Here is a 22,562-nt window from a genome sequence, read left to right on the forward strand (position 1 = left end):
GAATGAATCTGTTACTAAACAGAGAAGCACAGTAGTCCAGGTTTGAGACCCTGCCCAGTTTTGTTTTGGGGCGCAAAAACAACTAGCGTCACATGCGCCCACGTCAAAACTGTAGAACACGAAGACAAAGAGAGGAGTTAAAAGCGACTACACGTTAATCCCAATCGACAGATGAGAAGACAGCTAAAAACAGGGACGTGGAGAAAGGTCTATAAAATACGCCATAGAGAAACTAAGGTCCTGAACCAAAGATTAAATGTCCTTCACCATATTGCTACAATGATAAAAAGTAAAACATGGTTGACAGCCCGAGCGTCATTAGGTAAAACAACTGATAACTCCAACAGCAAACATACATTAGAACATAAGTAGTTAAAACAAGGGCATTCAGTCAACAAATAGCGAACCGTCAAAGGCTGATGACAATGAGCAAAAAGTGACGGGAGGATCACCACTTAACAAATAGTGATGACTAAAATGACAAGACATTAACCAATACGCAACCTCTCTTGGCAAGAGGGCTGAGATGAGGTCAGCCAAGCTGCTGGGAGAGGTTTAATTCCGTGAATCTTGTTTCTATGAAGAGAAGACCAGTGGCAATGCCAAAGTGACATCACCTGCCAACAGACAGCAACTCAGAGATCATCCAAAGGGATGGAAGAGCTAGTGGTCTAAGGTAGGAGGACTGCAGCCTTGACTGCAGTGTCAGCGGCCTCATTTCCCATCAGATCGATGTAAGTGGGAACATCATAGAGGTCCCTTAACAGCGGGCAAGTGGAAGCTTTCTTGGACCCTCTGCACTTAGTGATGGACTGGGTACAGCACACAGGAACTCTGAAGGGCACTGAGAAAGTTGCAGTAGATGACACAAGTAAAAAGTCTGTGTATTCAGATCTACTAGAAGGACTGATGGAGGCCAAAGAGCACTGCTGTAAATATTGATCAATGTTCCGGAAGCCGAAGCCAAGGACGAAGGCACACCTGACACCATGGTCAGTCAGAGAGCCATCAGTGTACACAAAGATACTATCACCAAGTTCTATGTGAAGTTCGTGAAACTGAAGGCGATAGAGTGAGGCTGGAGTAGTGTCCCTAGAAGCGAATGAAGGCCAAGGTGAACATGGGCCACTGCATGAAGCCAAATTGGTGAAGCGTTCACACTCATTGGGAAAGTTGCAGGTAGTGTGAAGTTAAGCTGCCGGTGCAAGAGCCGAAAGTGAACTCCAGGAGGTAACAGAGAAGAGGTACATGCACCATACTGGTGCAAAGGAGTCATCGAAGGAAGCATAGGATGCGTTGCCATGCATGGCACACAAACGGTACACATATCTGTTGAGGAGAACATCATGCCAGTGTGACAGTGGTAGTTTGGCAGCTTCTACATACAGAGTGTCAACCGGGCTAGTGTAAAAGGCACCAATGGCCAAACGGATGCCATGATGGTGGATAGAATTGAGACAACGTATGAGGGATGGACATCCAGATGCATAAACAAAACACCCGTAGTCTAGTTTCAAACGGACAAGGGACTGACACAAACGGAGGAGGGTGGTTCGATCTGCTCCCAGGAAGTGCCACCGAGAACAAATAGGACAATGAGGGACCGCATATAGTGTGCTGCCAGATAAGACATGTGACAGGACCAAGAAAGTTCCTTACTGAGTCTGAGCCCCAGGAATTTCGTAGTTTCAACAAACGGAAGAGCAATAGGCCCAAGACGTAACAACAGTGGAAGAAACCAATTGCGCTGCCATAAATTCATACAAATGGTTATGTCAATGGAAAAACAAAAGCCTTTGTAGATGCTCCATGAGTAAAGAGGATCGAGACATGGCTGAAGATGCCCCTCAATGAGACAAGTCCGTGGAGAACTGCAATAGATGGCAAAATCATCGACAAAAAGGGAGCCAGAGACACACGGCGGGAGACAGGCCACTCTAGGGTTAATGGCGATAGCAGAGATGATGACGCTCAGGACGGTTGTAGGCTTTCTCCAAATCAAAAAACACGGACCCAGTTTGGGACTTCCACAGAAAACCATTCATGACATAGGTTGATAAAGCGATCAGATGGTCAACTGCACAACAGCACACTTGAAATCCACATCATGCAATGCTTAGTAAATTGGGAGACTCGAGTCACCATATCAGCCAGGCATGAATCTTACGTACCATCACCTTGCAAACACAGCTGTTGAGAGAAATGGGGCAATAACTAGAAGGAAGGTGGTTTCTGGGAAATATGTCCTCTGCCCAGATGCGGTTGTACAAATGAAGGAAAAAGTGCTTCCCCTCAAGAGAAAGGTGTTGCAACGTCTGAATGTGCGCATCGTCTGGCCCTGAGGCAGAGGATGGGGATGAAGTGAAAGCATGATCTAGGTCCCTCATAGTAAATGTTGTATTGTAGCACTCATTATTCTGAGAAGAGAAGGGTATCATCCGAGCCTCCTCTGCTTGTTTCCGATAGAGGACGGCAGGGTGATAGTGAGAGGAGCTCAAAATCTCGGCAAAATGGCGGCCCGAGGTGTTGGAAATAGCAACAGGACCCCCCTATGACATCTTCTGTTGCTGTCAGGCTAGAAACTGGGCATGGACCTTGGCCCCAGAGAGCCATTGGGGGTTGGCCCACACAATGGAACATGGAGTGGAACTGTTAAAAGAACTAGTAAATAAAATCCAGGTAGAAAATCCAAGTGGTGGTGGGGGGTCAAAGTGGACCAGGAAGAAATGTGAGAGTTCAGAGTGGTCGTGAGGATGCAATTTTGTTCCCTGGAGGCAGAGAACAAATGGATGTTGTGATTCTAAGAGCACCCATAAGTCTTCTTTGTTGGATCGAAGGCTGCAAACGTTCCATTGGAGGAGAGTCATGACAGTGAAAGAGGAGGAGGGAAAAAATTGAGGGGCGTCACCTTGGTGGCTGCCATGTGCCACACTTCGAAGACTCCCTGCTATAGGGCACAGAAGCTGGATCTCACCCCTTGGGATCTACAGAGGTGTTTGAATTCCCCTTCTGCTGGTCTATGGAGCCCAGGACAGCCAAACAGTTGGTGGTGCACACCGGCAACACAGAGCTAGGCCAGGGGAGTGTACCACATGGCGACACAGTCGAAGAGGATCTCCAAGTCCGCGAAAGAGAAGACCAATTGCCTTTGTTTGACTTCCTGGAGCCTTTCCAGTTGGCAGAGGAAGACTCGGATGTTGGTTAGCTGGAGGGACATAGGAAGTCTTCATGGGAGTATTCCTTTTGTCCTTTCCACCCTGCAGGTGACTTCACCCAGTGAGATGAGAGTTAGGTGGTTTGCTGCACAGCTGGGGGAGGAGACGGGGCTGTTACCATGACACTGAGTGTTTTTTCAACCATGGTGCTGAATTTGAGGTCACATATTTGTGTGGTCATGTCCTTCATGGAGCAAGATGTAGCAAGAACCATACTGTAAGTGCCAGATTGTAGAATGCACGATTGGCAACTACACAATAATTTGTGAGCGACCAGGTAAGGCACTTTTTCCTTTACCCGGATCTCCTGGGCAGCCTGTTCATTGAAATACATGGGACAATCACAAGAGGAGGCAGGATGGTCACCATTGCAATTGACACAGCGGGGAGCAAGAGACAGAAAATCGTCCTTGTGAGCATCTCTAGCACAGTTACACATTCGGTTGGTTGTCGACAGGGCACTCTAGCGCGGTTCAAATGATGATACTGATAGCAGTGCATCGAGTTCACAATGTACGGTCGAACTGTGATAACTTCATAAACTGCTTTTATCCTGGAAGGAAGTACCACTCTATCAAAAGCAGAAAAAAAGTGTGAGTGGGCACTAAGAATACATCTACCTTTTTCATCGCCCAATGCACTGCAATGACACAATGATCAGAGAGGTACGTTTGGATTTCTGCTTCAGTCAGACCATCAAGCAGCCTAGTGTAAATAACACCACAAGAAGTACTCAGAGTTCTATGGACCTCAACATGAACAGGATAGCCGTGGAGGAGCAAAGCAGTAAGCAGTTGCTGTGCTTGAGAATAAGCAAAGTGAAACGGCGTAAACGAGAGCAGGATTTCAGAGGGCCAGCAATCACATCAACACCTTTCTGAATAAGTAACGGATTTACCATTGCAAAGGACAGACCATCTTCATCTTCAGTATACGAAACTACGAGGAACCATGGTGCAGCTGGGAGGGTCTTTGAATCCGGACCTTCATTCTGTTTATGTTTGGTACACATTGACTCTGAAGAAAATGTTTGGCTCATTGTGAGCAAATCCCCCATGATTGCATGTATCTCCAATGGTGCACTCCTTTTGACGGCCCCCCCTCCCCCCCCCCCCCCCCCCCTCAGAGGGAGGCTCACCCACCTTAGGTGACTATTCACACCTCAGGTCATGCCACCCAAGCATCTGACAGAGGGACCAATCGGCAGTTTGGGAAGGTAGCACCTCAGGCAATCACCCCTCTGTGGGCCTGGCCTGTACCAGGCGGCATGTGTGAACCCTACCTGTTGACCTGGGGCTGGGAATTATGCATTACGCAGTCACCCATTATGTGTCAAAAGCATGGACCAGCCTTCAGGAGCACACAGGGAAGAAGAAGAAAAAGAGGAACCTCAAACACCGAAGTGAAGGAAGGATAGGAAAAGGTGAATGAGGAAAGAAAAAAGGAATGAAAAACTGTGGTGAGACTGTTCTGATGTCGGCTACTGAAAATGCAGAACAAATTGCCAAAAGTATCTTAGACATGTTCCCCAAGGGAGAGGAAAAGGAAAACGAATAGCAAGAGGATACACATGCAGCACAGAAGGGAAAAAATGCCACAAAGGCTCGGTCCCTGTGTTAGCCAAGCACAAACCTGCCAAAGAGTGGTGAAACGCCTGGGGAGACCCTGCTCAGAAGAGAAGAGTTATCATCATCATCGTCATCATCAACAGACCCTCAAGACATTAGTGCAAGATGCTTAGCAACAAGAACACAATACTTAGTCTAGAGATTATTTGTAATTTACTGAATTTTTATGGGTTATGGAAGCAGATGTTATTTCAAATACATCTTATATATTCCACATTATATATCATTAAATAGTCCACGTCATGGAAAGTAAATAACTGTTAACTATCAGAATTACAACAGAGAAGTTCTATGAATATGTGTACATGAAAGATACAGGAACTGATGCAAACACACCTCATTGTTGTCTGAGCTAGCTGGGTAATTGCAAATTCTGGATCTTCAACACCATAACTTGCCAGGTAGGCATCAATAATTCTTAAGTAAAGCACGCCATCAATATTTAACGTCACATTGTCTGGAAGAAGCACACAAAAAGGGATCAAATATGCAGTATGTATATGAAAATATACAAATTAACTTAGGACTGCCGCAACTGGCTGTCAAAAGGTGAAATACCAAGTACTGCCAACAGAAATATTTAACATTAGAAAGTACTATATCTAAGTTTCGTAATTTCTATGTCCCTCAGGGAAGAAAGGTGGAGAGGTTGAATCAGCAATTCTGCCTCATCTTAATTTATGGGGGGTAGGACATCAAATGTGCTGACTTGGAGCAGGAGAGGGACGACAGGACATTTTAATTTCCACTGTCTATACTTTTACAAATAAATTCATAAAACTTTGTCAGCATGACCAGGGAGAATTCAGGATTAACACTCATAGCAGTGGAAGTTCAAAAACATAACAAAATATTTTTTTTTTTACTTGTGAAATTTCATCATTTTTTCACTTACTATTGGCTGCATTTGTTGCTATAGATACACTTTTCTTCAAGTAATATAAAGTCTTCGATGAATTTTGCACAGCATACAAACCATACTTACAGGTGTATGAGACTCTTCAATTTATTTAATTTATGAAAAAAATGAATGAGCTGTTACATTTCAATCTTCACGTTTAGAAAAAACTCAAATTTTATAGTCAATTATCTCAATTTTTACTACAGTTTTCAATAGATTTGGAAAATTCTATAGTTTCATAGACCTGTAAGTATGGTTTGTATGCTGTGCAAAATTAATCACAGAAACGCTCTTACTTATGAAGAAAAATGTACCTATAGCAACAAATGCAACCAATAGTAAGTGAAAAAAATGATGAAATTTCACATGTAAAAAAATATTTTGTTATGTTTTTGAACTTCCACTGCTATGAGTGTGAATCCTGAATCCTTCCTGGTCATGCTGACAAAGTTTTATGAACTTATTTGTAAAAGTATAGACAGTCGAAATTAAAATGTCCTGTGGTGTCCCTCCTGCCCAAGTTGGCTCGTTTGATGTCCTACCCCTTAAGTTAATTATATTTCTATTTCTATTGCTATGATAGTCATTTGAACAAGTAAAAGTGTGCCAAACAAATACCTGCACAGTAGTTATCAAAAATTTTAATATTTCTTACTTCAAACATATTACAATCAAATACCAAAAGGTGAAAGAAAACTGCAGTTCTAATGCCAAAACTTCATGCAAATGTGTATAACAAAGTAGATTCATTGCTGTTGTCATGTATTCGCAATTGAAAGTAGCTTACCTGAAGTGATTGCACTTTGCTTGGGGACATCAATTGCTATTTCTTTTAGACTCTGAACATATTTAACTTTATCCACAATTGGTAATAAGATATTCAGTCCAGGCTCCAAGATCCTATGAAACTTCCCCATTCTTTCAACAATCCATGCCTACAATATCAAATACATTAGTATCAATACTTGGTGAGGTGCTTGTCTTGCAAACAAACAATAATTTTCTCATTCAGAAGACAGAAGTATATGTTACAAGTCTAGATTAGGGCTACTGTTGCATTGAGTGTTTTATGTAGCAACACTGTCAGTGCTCGCTGTTAGATATGATGGGCCCAAGGGGGATGTATCAACTGCTGGTTATATGCAGCCAATGAGAGAGCAGCAAGCAGACAGTATGTTTCTTAGCAAAAAGTAAAGGAATATTGTCACATAGAAGCAAATTCCACTACGTATTTGGGAAAAAAGCAGCAGCTACTGTATCCCCAAAAATTGACCAAATACTTATCACAGTAAATGAAGTAAATGTATGTCAAGTAAGATACAGTTGAAATAAGAACTCCCAACAAAATTAACACCTTCCATCATAACCCAGACATCATGATCTGCTAGAAATCAATCTATTTTCACAACCTCCATTCAAAGTTAAGTATTAAAACACTATCTTTTTGATCATACAATTTAGGCTTTCATGGCCAGTATTAACTTCATTTAAAACTTCTGGGCTGACAAGCCATGACTGATATGTAAAACTTTCTTCTATCATGAAGCAGCAGTTCACTCCACCTCTGAAGTGAAATGTCTATTTTCTAATCTGTCACTTGTTACATCAAACTACCATGGATTCACAAATTGATTAGTTGCCAACTTATGAGCAGTACAGAAATACTGAATCAGTCTAGACTTTAAAGAACATATCCTGTCATGCACAAGTAGTAGTATAGAAGAAAATCATATAGCAGATGATCATTCACAATGTTTATGTAACACATTCTATACAAAGTAGTCCACTTCTTGCCAGGTTTAACCAGTACATTAGCACCTATACCTCGAGTCTACCTTCTGCCTGAGTCAATGAAGATTTTTAACAAAAAACTGCCCCGAAATTCTTTTAGCCCACATTCAGTTGGTTGGTTGGTTGTTTGGGGAAGGAGACCAGACAGTGCGGTCATCGGTCTCATCGGATTAGGGAAGGATGGGGAAGGAAGTCGGCCGTGCCCTTTCAGAGGAACCATCCTGGCATTTGCCTGGAGCGATTTAGGGAAATCACGGAAAACCTAAATCAGGATGGCCGGACGCGGGATTGAACCGTCGTCCTCCCGAATGCGAGTCCAGTGTCTAACCACTGCGCCACCTCGCTCGGTCTAGCCCACATTCACTTAATTCTTTAAATCTTTCAATAATTTCTCAACACTACACCAGAACATTATCATCTGTAGCTGAGCACTTAGCATGTCTGCCAAAGCAAGAACTTGTGCTTGTTGATGTAAATGGGATGTGTGACAAGGAGACCAAAGGAAGTGCCTGAAGAATACATAGCAGCTCAAGCTTTCTACCACAGCACAGACTCCAAAGACTGGTAAAAATATTCATCATATTACAACACGAACATGAACTGTTATATCAGGTAATGAAGTGGTCAGCAAGAAGGCTCACTGTGACATTAAGCCACTGTCACAAGCAAACTCCATCAGCAAGAACTGTGATGATGATATAATAGCCTAAGCATCCACTGGTGGATTAAAGGGGGACGCAGGGCGGGAGTGCCCCCTTTACTTTGCTTTACCTAAGTGAAAAAAGTTTGTATTTTTTGGAGTAGCTAGAGTTTCATCATGTTATGTTTTCACCCTGCTGTACACTCTGGGAACGTTTTTTATTTAAAATTAAAATTTGGCCTTTCAAGTGGTACCCCATTTTAGCCAGATATAGAGTGTAACAGTTTGTTGTTCTTATCTGCTTTTCTCTAATCTCTATATTTCTGATCATTTCTAGGATCTATTTCAGGTCAAAGTTTGTGTCCATGTACTGCTTGTGACTTAACCTATACAACTTTATTATTCAAAGTAGAATCACAGGGTAACACCCACATCCATGCCCATGGGTGGATTCTAACCCCCAGCCAGAACAGCCTAGCCATCTGCAGCACAGCTATACTGCCCCGCTTCTCTGGGAATTGCCCGCTAGGATTTCTTGACTTCCGTACCCCCGACCAGTGGCGTGCACTGCACTAAGCCCGTCCGTTGCTACCTGGCGTGCATCCCTTATTGTCAGTGTTGTGCTCTTAGACATTTCATCTTGGGCTGAATAGCTTATATGAACAGTTCCTTTTACTGGTGTAGACTGTTTCATTTCTGTCATCTGTGTACCATGAAACAAGCTTCAAAGATAACATCTTTTTTCTCTAAAAAACAGAAGACAACAGGTGAGTTTATTACAGCGTAAGATTATGGTTCGTGAGGTGTTATATGGGCAAAAGTTGCTTGTTCATGTATATGTATTACTTAATTTTGCAACTGAGTTCTTAAAGTCAAGCTATTTGAGATTACACTACAATTTTTATAGGAAGAAGCATTTTTTATATTTTCTTCAATAGTTGTTAACTTGTTTTCATATGCTGCGGCTGTCTACTTAAATTGGAAAGTAGACAGTTTTTCTATGTATGTTACTTAACTTATTGGGCATAAAGTATTTTTATGGCCACCCATCATTGTGATCAACGAATCAAACCAAATTAATTTTATGTTCGAGACAGTGACAAGTAATATATTTTCATGGGCAGAAGTACTTGTTTTAAGGAGTCCTTTTGTGGAAATTGTACGATATTGCAAAGAATAGCCTTATCTTTTCTGTTTCCTTGTATTTTTTACAAACTGTTAAACTTGGTATCAATGACATCTACGGCAAGTACCTTTGCCTCGGAAGTTATTTTCAGCTGGGGGAGGGGGCATTCTGATGATAAAATTGCCAGTGGTCAGTCTCATTTGAGATTTGCAGGCAGATTGACCATTTCTGAGGATACATCGGATTGTCATATTTGAATATGAAGTCTCAACAATGTATTATTATGAAAGGTTGTTGTTTCCGCAAGTTGTTCCTAAAGTAGCAAACAACTGGCATTGTGCTTGCATGCCAAGTTGCAGGCCCTGCAAAGAACTGCCTGCTTAACTTTTTTATTGCCGATAGCTATAAATACAATACACTACAATTTCCATATTAATCTATAAAATGAAATTGTACAATTAACAAACGAAAAGAAACAACTCATGGTAGCAAATTTACACAGAAACAGAACTGGATTTTTGCTTCATCATTCTGTCAGTATCATGGCAATTTACCTATCAGGACACGTTTAAATCTCACCTTCCATGTGAAATCATCCAATGTGTGACCTTTAGGCCTAATTATAATATATCACTTAAATGTGGTAATTTATTTTTTTCGAAAACATGCTCATTTCCTGTGCACCGTGATCTAAAACCAAAATGTTTGACTACTAACAGGTAAGGTACTTTGATGCAGTAGAACCTGAAATGTCAGTGTCAAATGGAAATGAACACAAGTGTATCTTTTTATATGCAGCGTGTATGTATTTTTAAAATGGTAAATACACCTTCGAATCTGTCAAATGGTTCCGCTACAAGACAACAGTTATTACCACAGCTTAGATGTGCTTCTTGCAATTTTCTAAATAATCACCCTTATTTCAGTCAACTAACTAGAAATTCACAAACAGAAGGGTCTTTGAGGACTTCCACATCTACTAAATTATGATGTAAAGCTGTGTCAGATGTGACGTCTGACACAAAGCTTTATTCCATCACTACAACCTATAAAAAAATTATCACAAATTTGCAACCACTTATGCAACTGATGAGAATCTTTTTAATTAATGGATAAATACTCTTGCTGTGTTTTAATATTTATTTTGCTACTTTAGGTAACAAGTGGAAGAAGCAATGTAGATTATAGTCAATCAAGCTGGCCAAACATTTCACACCAGCCAGCCAGTGTACTCTTTTGCGGTACGTTGCACGAACCTTAGGTTCTATATAAAATTACTCAGTACAGAATTAAAGATCTCAGCAAGAGCTAGATTAAAATAATGTCGAAAAACAGCTTAAATCTATAAAACACAACAAAGCTCCAGGGCCTGATGGAATTCCTGTCACAGAATTTGTGACTGATTTAGCCCCTTTCTTGACCATAATTTACCACAAGTCTCTTGAACAAGGCGTTATCCCCAGTGAATGGAAAGGAGCACAAGTCACACTGACACACAAAAAGGGAAGTAGAACAGACCCACAGACATTTCGGCCAGTAATACGGAGCAAATGTGCGAGGCTCCTATCAGGCGGGACTAATGGGAGACATATAGCAACCACAAAGAAAGCCAGCACGGATGGTAACAGGCTTGTTTGACTGGCGAGAGAGCGTTAGTGACGTGTGGAGAGGTCAGAATTGGCAAACACCCGAAGAAAGACTTATATCACGCCAGAACCATCTTGAAAAATTCCAGACGCAAAATCTTGGCAGATGCGATGCATATCCCCCTACATATATATCTCGCAAAGACAAAATTAGGTAAGTAAGAGACTAAGAGCTCATACAGAGGCATTTAAACGGTCATTCTTTCCATCCGGGAATGGAATAGGAAGAAACCTTAACGTATGGTACCCCGGAGTACCCTCTGCCACACACCACACAGTGACTCGCAGAGTATGGACGTAGATGTAGATAGTATTAAGTCTTTGATGCGCATTTAGGCTAAAAGTCTATTAGCAGAGTGAGCAGCCATGTACGTTTGTGAGGCAGGAGGGTTCAAGACATATCACTTATGACTTTGGTGCAATGCATTGGTGCAATCTATTCAGATGAGCATAATGAGATTGAGGACTCAGCACCGCCTAGCTTGCCACTTTGAATGATCCAGGTGATCAGATGAGCTGCGCTTCAACTTCATCACCTGCAGATAACACTTCCGTTTCAGAGGTACATTACGAAAATGACATCGGTCGACATATTGCGACTAAACCACCTGATAGTGTGCTTGCCACTATACTGCAAAACCACTGGGAACCTCCTGCTGAATACAGTTACCCACATTCTACTCATAATAAGGGTGGGAAGACTGAAAGAAGGTTTCTGAAAAGTGAGCACTTAGATAAATATAAAGCATGGTTAGTTTTGTCTCCATCCAAAGAAGGTCTATTTTGCAAAGTGTGTCATTTCATTGTACCTGCTCTTAAGGGTGGGTATCATGTGGGAATGAAGTTAAACACATTAGTGGCTGTACCTCTGACAAAATTTGATAAGTTATTATGTAAAGATGGTGACCTGGAAAACCAAAGTAGAGCAGTATATCATCCGCAAGCTTTAGGACGCACCAATGACTTTTTGGTTTCTTACCACAATCCAAATAAATCAGTTGAAAACCAAGTTGACACCTACCGACTAAAGAGAATGGAAAAAAAAATAAAAACTGTTGTCATTTCCTTTGCAAAACGTCATATTTCTTGGAAGGTAGAACATGCCTTTTAGAAGACATCTAGATGGTGGCTCTGTTTTTTCTAATGATTCCGAACTATCAAATAAAGACAACTTTAAAGAGTTGATGAAATTTCGCACCAAAGAATGTGGGGAAATTGAATTAGAAGCACAGTATAGCTCTGGTAATAAAAGATGCACATTTTTAAGTAAAACTGTTCAAAATGAGTTGATTGAATGCTGTGGTGAAGAAATTATTTCTCAGGTAGCAAATAGAATCAAAAAAAAAAAAAAAAAATCAGATGTCAATTTTTTAAAGATATGTTTATAAAGATGTGATCAGAGAAGATTTCATAGGTTTCATCAATCCACGGGAGCCACAGACAAATCTGTAGAAATAAAACTTCAAAGCTGGATTCAAAAGTAATAAAAACGAAGATTTCTCCTCAACATCTGACGATGAAAATGACCAACTTGAGTCTTTTGAAGACGCTTCTCTAATAAATGTAACAAAGGTAGAGCAGATGAAGAGAATAAAGATACCAGAATGACTGGAATACATTTAGGTAAAACTGTGATTAACACTACGAGACATCTTACTCTCGATCTTGGTAAATGTACTTGTACTGCAACCGATGGCTGCTCAGTCACGAGTTCCGAGATTGTTGGAGCAGTTGCCACAATAAAGAAAGAATGTATTACAGCTGAAAGAGCCCCAAGTTTCAAACATTCTTTGAATTTATCTGTTTATATGTGTTCTGGTGTGCAACAAGTGAGAAACTCAATTGGTATTGTTAAGGTGGCTGTTTCATTTTTTACAGCCTCTCCAAAAAGAAATGCTGTACTCGTTAAGCATACAAGCAGTCAGCTTGTCTCTATGTGTGAAGCAAGATGGTTAGAAAGGCAGTTATCTGCAGTGTCGTTTCTTAAAAAAATTGAAAAAATCTTGTAGCGCCTTGAGGAAATGTCACAATGGTCACATTTTTCAAGTGATACTTCTAGTGTAACAGCTACGATGCTTTTATATGCTATCAGTAATGGAGAATTTATCTTAACTCTAGTGTGCCTTGCTGATGTGCTCTGTCAAACATTACCTCTCAGTAGATTTTACCAAAAAGAAACTATTGATGTTACAGAAGCAGCTGATACCATAAACGACACTTTACCAGTCTTTAAAACAAAGCGAGCTAATGCAGTTGCAGAGTTCAGTCTCCTTTATGATGAAGCCAAGAGAATCGCAGATATTGTTGGAAGCACCATCCAAACACCCAGACATACATCTTGCCAAATTAACAGATCTAATGCTGCTCCATCGAGTCCAGAAAGTTATTTTAGGGTTAATGTCTTCATCATCATTCTCAACACAATTAGCAACGATCTTGAAAGCACATTCTCTAAAAACGTTCTAATTCTCTTCAACCTGAACACGCTTCTACCAAAGTCTGTTCTTTGTCGACAAGATCCATGGAGTCAGTGATTAGTGATACCGAAACACTGGCTAGAAAGTATTATAAACTGTTTGGAAAGGTTGAAAGTGACTGTATCTCTAATTTGAGGTACAGAAGTCAAGTTGTGGATGACAAAATGGAAAAGGGAAGATGCAAAGAAAACACTTCTACCAAGCTCTGCAGTTGAGAGTTTGCAGTTTTGTACTACAGACATTTTCCCCTTGATCACATCTTCAATGTTGATCCGTTCTTGTCTTCCTGTCTCAACTTCAACAACCAAAAGATCTTTCTCTACATGGAAATTGATTAAGACTTGGTTAAGAAATCATTGTGGGCAAAACCGCTTAACTGGGCTTGCTTTACTGTACGTATGTAGGGACATTGTTATTAACAAAGAAAAAATCATAGACAGATTTGAAACTTCGTGGCAGATTAAAACTGTGTACTGGACCGAGACTTGAACTCAGGACCTTTGCCTTTCACGGGCAAGTGCTCTACCAACTGAGCTACCCAAGCACGACTCACGCCCCGTCCTCACAGCTTTAATTCCGCCAGTACCTCATCTCCTACCTTCCAAACTTCACAGAAGCTCTCCTGCGAACCTTGCAGAACTAGCACTCCTGGAAGAAAGGATATTGCAGAGACATGGCTTAGCCACAGGCTGGGTGTTGTTTCTAGAATGAAATTTTCACTCTACAGTGGAGTGTGTGCTGATATGAAACTTCCTGGCAGATTAAAACTGTGTGCCGGACCGAGACTCGAACTCGGGACCTTTGCCTTTCACGGGCAAGTGTGCTGTGAGGAAGGGGCGTGAGTCGTGCATGGGTAGCTCAGTTGGTAGAGCACTTGCCCGCGAAAGGCAAAGGTCCCAAGTTCGAGTCTCGGTCCAGCACACAGTTTTAATCTGCCAGGAAGTTTCATATCAGCGCACACTCTGCTGTAGAGTGAAAATTTCATTCTAGACATAGACAGATTTATTGCAAAGGGTGGAAAGAGGAGAAGATGTATGCTTTCTGAGGTCTAGATGTTGTCAAGCCAGCTGATGAGAAAAGATAGAGTAATTAATAATTACAAAACTATATTAGATTTTGCGCTTTCATAAGAACTGTAAGAACAATAAACCACCTGCTAATATGCATAAAACGGATCAAATATGTACTTTACAAATGGAGAGCCAATACAAAAATTGTTAACGTAACTTCTACCAAAATTTAAACCACTCACTACACAGAAATATATCATATTATATTCAAAATTATTGTTTTATATCTCTTATATAAGTTTGTAATGACTATTACTCATACTATTATTTATTTCAGAATGGGTATCACCTTAAACAGTTTAAAAATTGAAAACGTAAAAAGAATTATGGATTTATTTACAGCTTTACTAATATTGATTTAAAGTGAAGTATTTGTGTTTACAAAATGCTAATGTAACTTGATACTTTCCTGTTAACAATTATGTAAATGTAAATGCCTATGTAACGACTTTGATGTCCAACTTTTGAAAAAATTTTAGACATATGTATCCCCAAAATAAAGCACATCTTTCCCACGTCTTTGATATGTTTTTTTAAGTCTCAAAAAGCTTGAAATACTACATTTTAAAGACCTTCTTTTCTTTGTTTTCTGGGGACACCCCAGGTTCTCTTTCTCTCCAAGGCACCCCCCCCCCCATAACATTTCTTTAATCCACCACTGTAAGCATCTTACTGGTATAGAGGAAACAGATTTTTTGCTTGAATGAAATAAAACACAAAACACAGATTTTAGTTTAAAAACACAACTTCCTTTGGGTGTATATTTAGAAGCTAAGTTACCATGTGGACAAGCTGTGAAATCTAATACCTAGTAGCAAGGGTGTCCATATGGTACACTGGGGGAGGGGAGGGGGGGGGGGTGAGCAAGACCTGGAGGTATAGAGTATTTTTAACATTTTGGAATACAAAAGGAGACTTAAAAAAACCCTCAGAGGGGGCAGAAATGGGGGAGGGAGGAGGGGTTGTGCCTGCCCTTTCTCCCAGGTATGGAGGCCATTGCCTAGTAGCAAATCGTATCAAGCAATTTATTTGAAATGGTTTGTAAGGAAGTGAGTGCATGAAGTGTATGTTGTAATAATTTATTTTACACTTTTTACAGAATTATATCACATATTATCAACTAGTGGGGCAACTAGTTCTGTTCAGAACATTTTGTTGCTACTGAAGAAGATCATTAGAGAATTAAAAAGATACCTCTGAAGAAAAAATGACTGCCAGAAACTCATACACCATCTGTTCAAAACTACTGGGACACCCATTAGTACACATGGGACGTGTCCACCCTTCAGCTTTATGATGGCTTGAACTATATGGAGGACACTTTCAAAGGGGTGTCTGAATGTGTCTGGAGGAATGGCAACCCACCTTTCTCAAGAGTTGAATCCAGAGAGGGTAATGTTGTAGGACGATGGGGTCTGGAGCAAAGTCGATGTTGTGATTCATCCCAAAAGTATTCCACTCAGTTCAAGTTGGGACTCTCGGGAGACTAGAGCATTTTAGGAATGTTATTGTCCACAAACCAGTGTCGCAAAGACGCTGCTTTATGACACGGTGCATTTACATGCTGATACAAAGAATCAATCTCTCTCAACTGTTCCTCTACTGCTAGGGCGCTCGACCCATTGATCACAATCACAATTGACCAGTCCATTACCATGGCATTAAGAGCCAATCATTCAAAACCTTTGTCCAAAATCTGTTGAAATGAACTGCTTTGTAAAATACCAGTTTGTTGACAATGAGTGTCCGCACAGCCTCTGTAGGCGATAGATATGACAACATTGATTCCACCTCTTTTTTCCTCCATCTGCATTTCACAAGCAACAGTCATTCCTCCTGCATTGTTATAGAAATTAAATGTGAAATGCTTTTCTCAAAAACAGTCACAAACCTTCATTGGATCAAGAAGCTGCAAAGAATTATATGGACAACCTGACAGCACTGAGGAAAACCAATTTTCAGATTTCGATGCAATGGAACCTGTTCTAGCTTCCATAGCTCAACCTTTCCAAAAAGGGATGTGGATGATATTGTAAGTAAAATTAGTATTCCTTCCTTCCTTCCTTCCTCCCTTCCCCCCCCCCCCCCCCCCCCAGTGTGACTGAACCTGAAAGGAGGAAATAACACGATTTCAGAGTGACATTTTCATAAAGTCAGAACACAATGAAGATAACTTTGAGAAATTGGTGAGTGTAAAAAGATACTCTCACATTATAAAAATGGTATTCTATGTTTTATCATTTTTTGGATCAATTTGTCTATGTAAGGCAGTGTTTTCAATGATGAACATAGTAAACTGTAACTATGGAATTAAACTGACTGACATCCTCTTCTTTCGGACTGTGTAGGGTTGGCTCTGACAAATTATTCACCAGATTCTAATAAACTTGCCAATGATATGCAAAGCCAAGTACATCACAACACTGTTTTCAAGATTTACGACATACATTTTAATTTTTTTCACATGTGTAATATCTTGAAAATTTAGTAGTATGTCTACAAGTTTTAATAGTTGGAAAATTGTCTATTATGTGTTTTGTGTAACTAAAATGGTTAATTTTGGCTACAGTGTTGTTATATGCTTAAGCCTTTATGAGTTTTGAAGCCAGTAGATCTGTAAACGGACCAAATTACTTGTAGTAGATCTCAAGCCTTAAAGAGATTCAGCACCCCTGCTCTAGTGTAACAGTACACATTGCTGTTAAATGTGTTCCTGTCCTTCCACATTTAGTGTTTTCTTAAGCACAAAGAGGGACTACACCCAAATAATGAGCACCACCCCTTACCTTAACAACATCTCCTCTACACTTCACTGTTGGCACTAAAGTGCCATACATGTTTATCAAGGCATTCACCAAACCAAAACACTCCCACTAAACTGCCACAAGGTATACCTGACTCATCACTGCAAACCACGCAGATCCAGTCATTCACCATCCAGTGGCATCCATTTTTACAAAAGATCAAGTGTCGCCTAGCACTGGCGATAGAAATGAGTGGTTTATGAGTAGCTGCTCTACCATTGTATCCCCTTCTTTTTTACTTTCTACACACAGCAATTGTGCCAACTGTACTGCCAGCACCACTTTAGAACTCACGAGTGAATCCTTCCCGATTTTTGTGATTTTTTACAACAGCTCTGCCTGCTATTTGTTTAGCTGCTGCTGTTCCCTCATGTTTCCACTTCACAGTCACATCACCAACAAGTTGACTTGGACAACTTTCAAAGGGTTGAAATGTCCTTAACTGATTTGTTACTCAGGTGACATACATTGAATAGTCCATGTCACTGAGCTCTCCTGACTGTTCCACTACACTGTTACTGCTTTTCTCATGAAAACACAATACTCTCCATCTCCTTTTATATTGGCAGGTTTGCCTCTCATGACATCTATCGGTAAACTCCACATTACATAGGTGTATCTCGAAGGCTATGATCAGGTAGTGTACATACATTCATTTCAGTTTATATGAATATGCTGCTGGAACTAGGACACAGAGAAAACCTCCGTACTTTCCAGTACAGCAAACATATCTATGTGTGCTATAATAAATTATACGTAACAACACTGTTGAAATATAAAGAACGTTTTCATCTTGAGATATTTCCGACCGCTCTACATTAATGTCTGCCAGTCAAAATATCGCTCGTTAATATCCGCCGAGAGATGTTTTTATCTAGTATACATTTGTGTGCACTGTGTGTTGCAAACCCTGATTTCACGACCGAATTGTGCAGACTACTTCATAAGAAAATCATACCCAAGTCCGCCGCGTTACACAAAGTTATCGTATGGCGATACACCTGCAACTCATCAATGCATGCTGCATGCCTTCTCCGAAACATTTCTATATCATAGATCGACTTTGCTGGGCATGCAACTGGAGAAATACACGAAAAGTTTGTTAGATATTTGGTGAAATGAGAGACAGAGGCACCACGTAAGAACAGAAAGAAAGAACCACAATCCAAAAACTGGATTCACAATTAATGGTCTTACCTCTTGTTGAGGCACGAACATTATTACGGTGTTCATGGGTGTGTACGACTTCCATCTGATCTGCAATGTTGTAATTTGATGTTGCGGTGCGAGTCTGACAGCTCGGCCAACAGCAGCCTGAAATCACAAGTACGTTGCACTTAAAAGATTGATTTTGCTACATTTGGAATTCCCCTAGCATGACACGTACCGACAACACCGGTCGCAGCCGTACACTACATGACAGTACCATAACTGCATCAAATCTTACTGCACTATATCATCAAACAATCTTGACTCTATTCTGACTTCCAACACAGATCAAAACACCACATGCAATTTCAGCTCTCCGCATTTGTTTACAGACCACGAGCATCAAAGATGTTGTTATACACCTTTACACGCAGATATTGCTGGCAGCTCCGAAAAGTTTTATATTTTTTTTAGCGCCCGTACTCACTTGGTGACCAATGCAAAAAGTTCTACAGCCACATCTACGAATAAACTGAGTTAGTAAGCTAATCAAAGAGTCACAGGATGCAGGAATGTGATACTGTCCGTACATCTGGGTGCGATCACCCACTAACACGATCCCATCGAGGAGATAGCAGACAGAAAGGCAATCGCAGGGTAGTACATTTTAAGGACAGAAAGGCAAGAAAGACTCACGGCAAACAGCGTGGGAAAGACAGCTTGCGACAGTTGGGATGGGTAGTAGGGCTGTTGGCGGATTTGTGACAGCAGCGATATTTCATGTGTGGGTGTTAGGAAATATTAAGGTACGTTTACACTGGGATACATGTATGAGCGACATGTCAATTTGACATGTCGCGATACATCACCTCATACAAAAATTCACGGAATTTGTATGCGGGCCCTCGAGCTCATACATGTCACGTATACATTTTGTATATCGCTTTTTGGCCATATACGCGACATGTATGAGCGACATTTGAAGAACTCGCGCACTCGCAGTACTATCATTTCCTGTCGTCTTGTCGACTGCCGCTTATTTCGACGATTAGCGTATGCGTAGTACCAGGCTCTTTGGCGGCTGTTTGAGTTTTGAAGGTGCCGACTGTCGTTTCGACGTTAATGTATCTGTATAAAATATCAAAAAGTGCCATATGCAACATTATTCTTCGTGTTTGCGAGGCCATTGTGCAAGTTTTATCCCAAGAAGTGAAGGTAAAAGTTTTATATATATCAGAGTATGTCATACATTAAATAATTTTTTCATGCATCTGGCACGTATATCAATGTTTTGCTGTTATTCCGGCGGCCTCGCGTGATAATGTTGACAACGGATGCCGACAATCGTGTGTGAGACGTCGGCATTAGCAATCGCGCGACAATGCAAATGTTTTGTCATGAAATCTTCGTTTTACGAGGAATCCCCAGTGGCTAAAAAACGGAGTGTTACTGCCAACTGATCCTCTGGTGGAATCGCTTCCCGAAAGTTTGTGTTGGTTTTGGACACAAGAAGAGCCACAAGTGATAACAAACCGCGGAAATCCTCCATACTCATCCTAACATAATTTCTAAAATATGGCGTTAATTCGCGAGAAACTCTCTGTGCCACCATCTACGCTTCCTCCGCCTTTTCTTCCTATCATTTTCCAAAAGAGCAAGTGTATCAGCACATAAAAATGTGAAAACTTCCAAATCGTCGTCGGAAGCTATCGCACAGTGATACATATCAACCAGTGTAAATGCACGCTCATACATGTATGAGGTTGATACTTGTCAACTCATACAAGTCGCGATACATGTCGCAAAGTCGTATATACATGTATCTCATACATGTGCCGATACAAATCGCAGTGTAAACGCACCTATACATGTGCCGATACAAATCGCAGTGTAAACGCACCTTTAGGTAGAGGGCTTCGACCATAGATATTGGAAGACTGGTCATGACCATGGAGGTACGAATAAGGGGAGATGGCGCTACGTATCCCAGCCGTACTACGTTTTGAAGCCATGGGGGCGTGGCTCGCTGCCATGACACTCTGACCAAAACATTGCCAGTGTGCTATAGCGCTGCGTGTATTAAAGTCGCTAATTGCACCATATACGCATGTAACGTCATCAGATTGGTGGTTTCAAGGTTTTTGTTTAAAATAAAACCTCGTAAAGGCGAAATTCCGCGTTTCTTCTGATTAAAAATAGTTTTTAATGTAATATTACGAATAGCTAGTCTTCAATGTAAACGATACAATTTTGTTAATTCAGTAATCAACGTGTATCACAAACTAGGGTTCTTTCTTTACTTATTCTTACGATCATCTGATTGGACGAAGCAATGCCAGATTTACGAAAAGTGACGACGTCTTTTCCGATTTTCGTGACATACAAACCAAAACTTTTCAGTTGTTTGAGTTCAGAATGATGTATTGTAGCAGCTATTTACTAATGTGTAACAGACTGATTGCGGTTCTGACCACCATCTATATCTGAAGAGGTAACCAAATGATCTGTCTTTGTTGTTAATTATTTAAACAATGAAGCAGCAGATAAATAAGTCTGATAAAATAACTCAATGTGAGTTAATGTTTAGCCAACAACCTGTCACATTGTGCACACCTTCATTCCGTTGTCAAGTGGAATATAATTGCGGAGAATCCCAAGAAATATAAATTAGGTGTTTGTTATACACAAAACAGGTACTTTCAGTTTGGATAACATTGACCCTGAGGAAGAAAACAAAACTCTTTGCCATACAGTTCATACACACTTCAATACATACCCACATTTCTTCTCTTAAGTGATATGCTGCAGCTCTAATATGAGGCTGGGGCACTTTTTTAGTAACTAACAAATCAACTGCAGCAGCAGCACTTAAATGACATGTCTGTTAGCCAAGGCAGTATAACAGTGTTCCAATTTTCACCTGCTATGGGACTCATTTTAATATTAGTAAGGAGTTCTACTTATTGCTTACTTACCTTAGGTTCCAATTTCTTATTTTGGTATGGAAGAGATTTGTTAACAGGGCAACAATGTCCCAGTGTTTTTAGGTAGCTTAGGCATAAACCATTCTTCATTGAGCTTTGTTTATGTCATTCCCTATTTTATAACTTTCATTCTTTTAAATGCAAGCCTCTCTTGTCAAGCTGACAGGTATTTACAGTGGTACAAAATGAAATGATGAAGGGATTGAGACAGATCATGGAGCAAAACTTTACATCATAGTTTGAGAAGTGTGGAATGTCTCAATCAATAAGCAGAAGCTTCATTGCTTGCCAATGACAAAGTTTTACTAACATTGAAACTAGGATTTGCTTTTGGAATCATTATCCTAATAAAAAATATAGGCTATATATTCCTTATTCATTCATAAAAAGTATGGGAACTGGGAATGAAATAAAGCATAAATATTAGGTACTATATTCAGAATTTTATTCCAGCAAAAAAGCTTTTCTTGATCTGTTGTTATCCACTTTGTTGAACTGCTTGTTACAGGTACACAGAAAAATTATTACAATGTGACTTTTCAGTTAACTGCCTTTTTCAAAAGATTGTGGAATTTAAAAATAACACAGTTCTATGTAAAAAAAATATTATATGAAATTGTAACAAAGTCCACATCATTGCTTGTTGAGAATGAAAGAAATGTCTCAGTCTCCTGACTGATACAAATGTAATACTATTTACCATTCCTCATACATATGATTTATCACAGTGGTCTTGCATAAGCCAGGAAAGTAGTCAAGCAAATAAACATAAGAAAATATGCAATCATTTATAAAATACGTCTTACTACAGATATAAACGTTGTGGGCTGTAGTTTCTGTACAACACATGGGTTACATTTCAATGGATTAGGGGAGAGACTGCTAGAAAATTTAGTGCCCAATGAAGCAGTGAAAAACCAATAACGCCCACCTGCGAACAATACTACCTCTAATTTTTTGAGAGTAAACCACTGTTGGACTAGATCACCAAAAAATATAATTTGTAATGACACACAAGCAAAAACCATAACATACCATACAATGATAGGAATGTACACTCCTGGAAATTGAAATAAGAACACCGTGAATTCATTGTCCCAGGAAGGGGAAACTTTATTGACACATTCCTGG

General features: G+C 40.2%; 1 protein-coding gene across 2 annotated transcripts in view; it reads right to left on the bottom strand.

The window, feature by feature from the left end:
• The window catches only part of LOC124799230 (stomatin-like protein 2, mitochondrial), a 98,376-nt gene extending 79,294 nt beyond the window's left edge, over positions 1–19,082 (bottom strand). Inside the window, exons 1-4 of one of the 2 annotated variants that reach the window (XM_047262769.1) lie at positions 18,935–19,082; positions 18,496–18,612; positions 6,532–6,679; positions 5,180–5,300 (exon numbers count right to left, since the gene is read on the bottom strand). In XM_047262769.1, the coding sequence (XP_047118725.1) occupies positions 5,180–5,300; positions 6,532–6,679; positions 18,496–18,612; positions 18,935–19,039 (491 nt within the window). In that variant the 5' untranslated portion in view covers positions 19,040–19,082. Of the gene's footprint in view, positions 1–5,179; positions 5,301–6,531; positions 6,680–18,495; positions 18,613–18,685; positions 18,871–18,934 lie in introns of those variants that run through there. The other variant, XM_047262770.1, reaches the window with a different exon arrangement.
• Positions 19,083–22,562: the final 3,480 nt, after the last annotated feature.

This window comes from Schistocerca piceifrons, chromosome 5 (assembly GCF_021461385.2).
Source record: "Schistocerca piceifrons isolate TAMUIC-IGC-003096 chromosome 5, iqSchPice1.1, whole genome shotgun sequence".
Lineage (NCBI taxonomy): Eukaryota > Metazoa > Arthropoda > Insecta > Orthoptera > Acrididae > Schistocerca > Schistocerca piceifrons.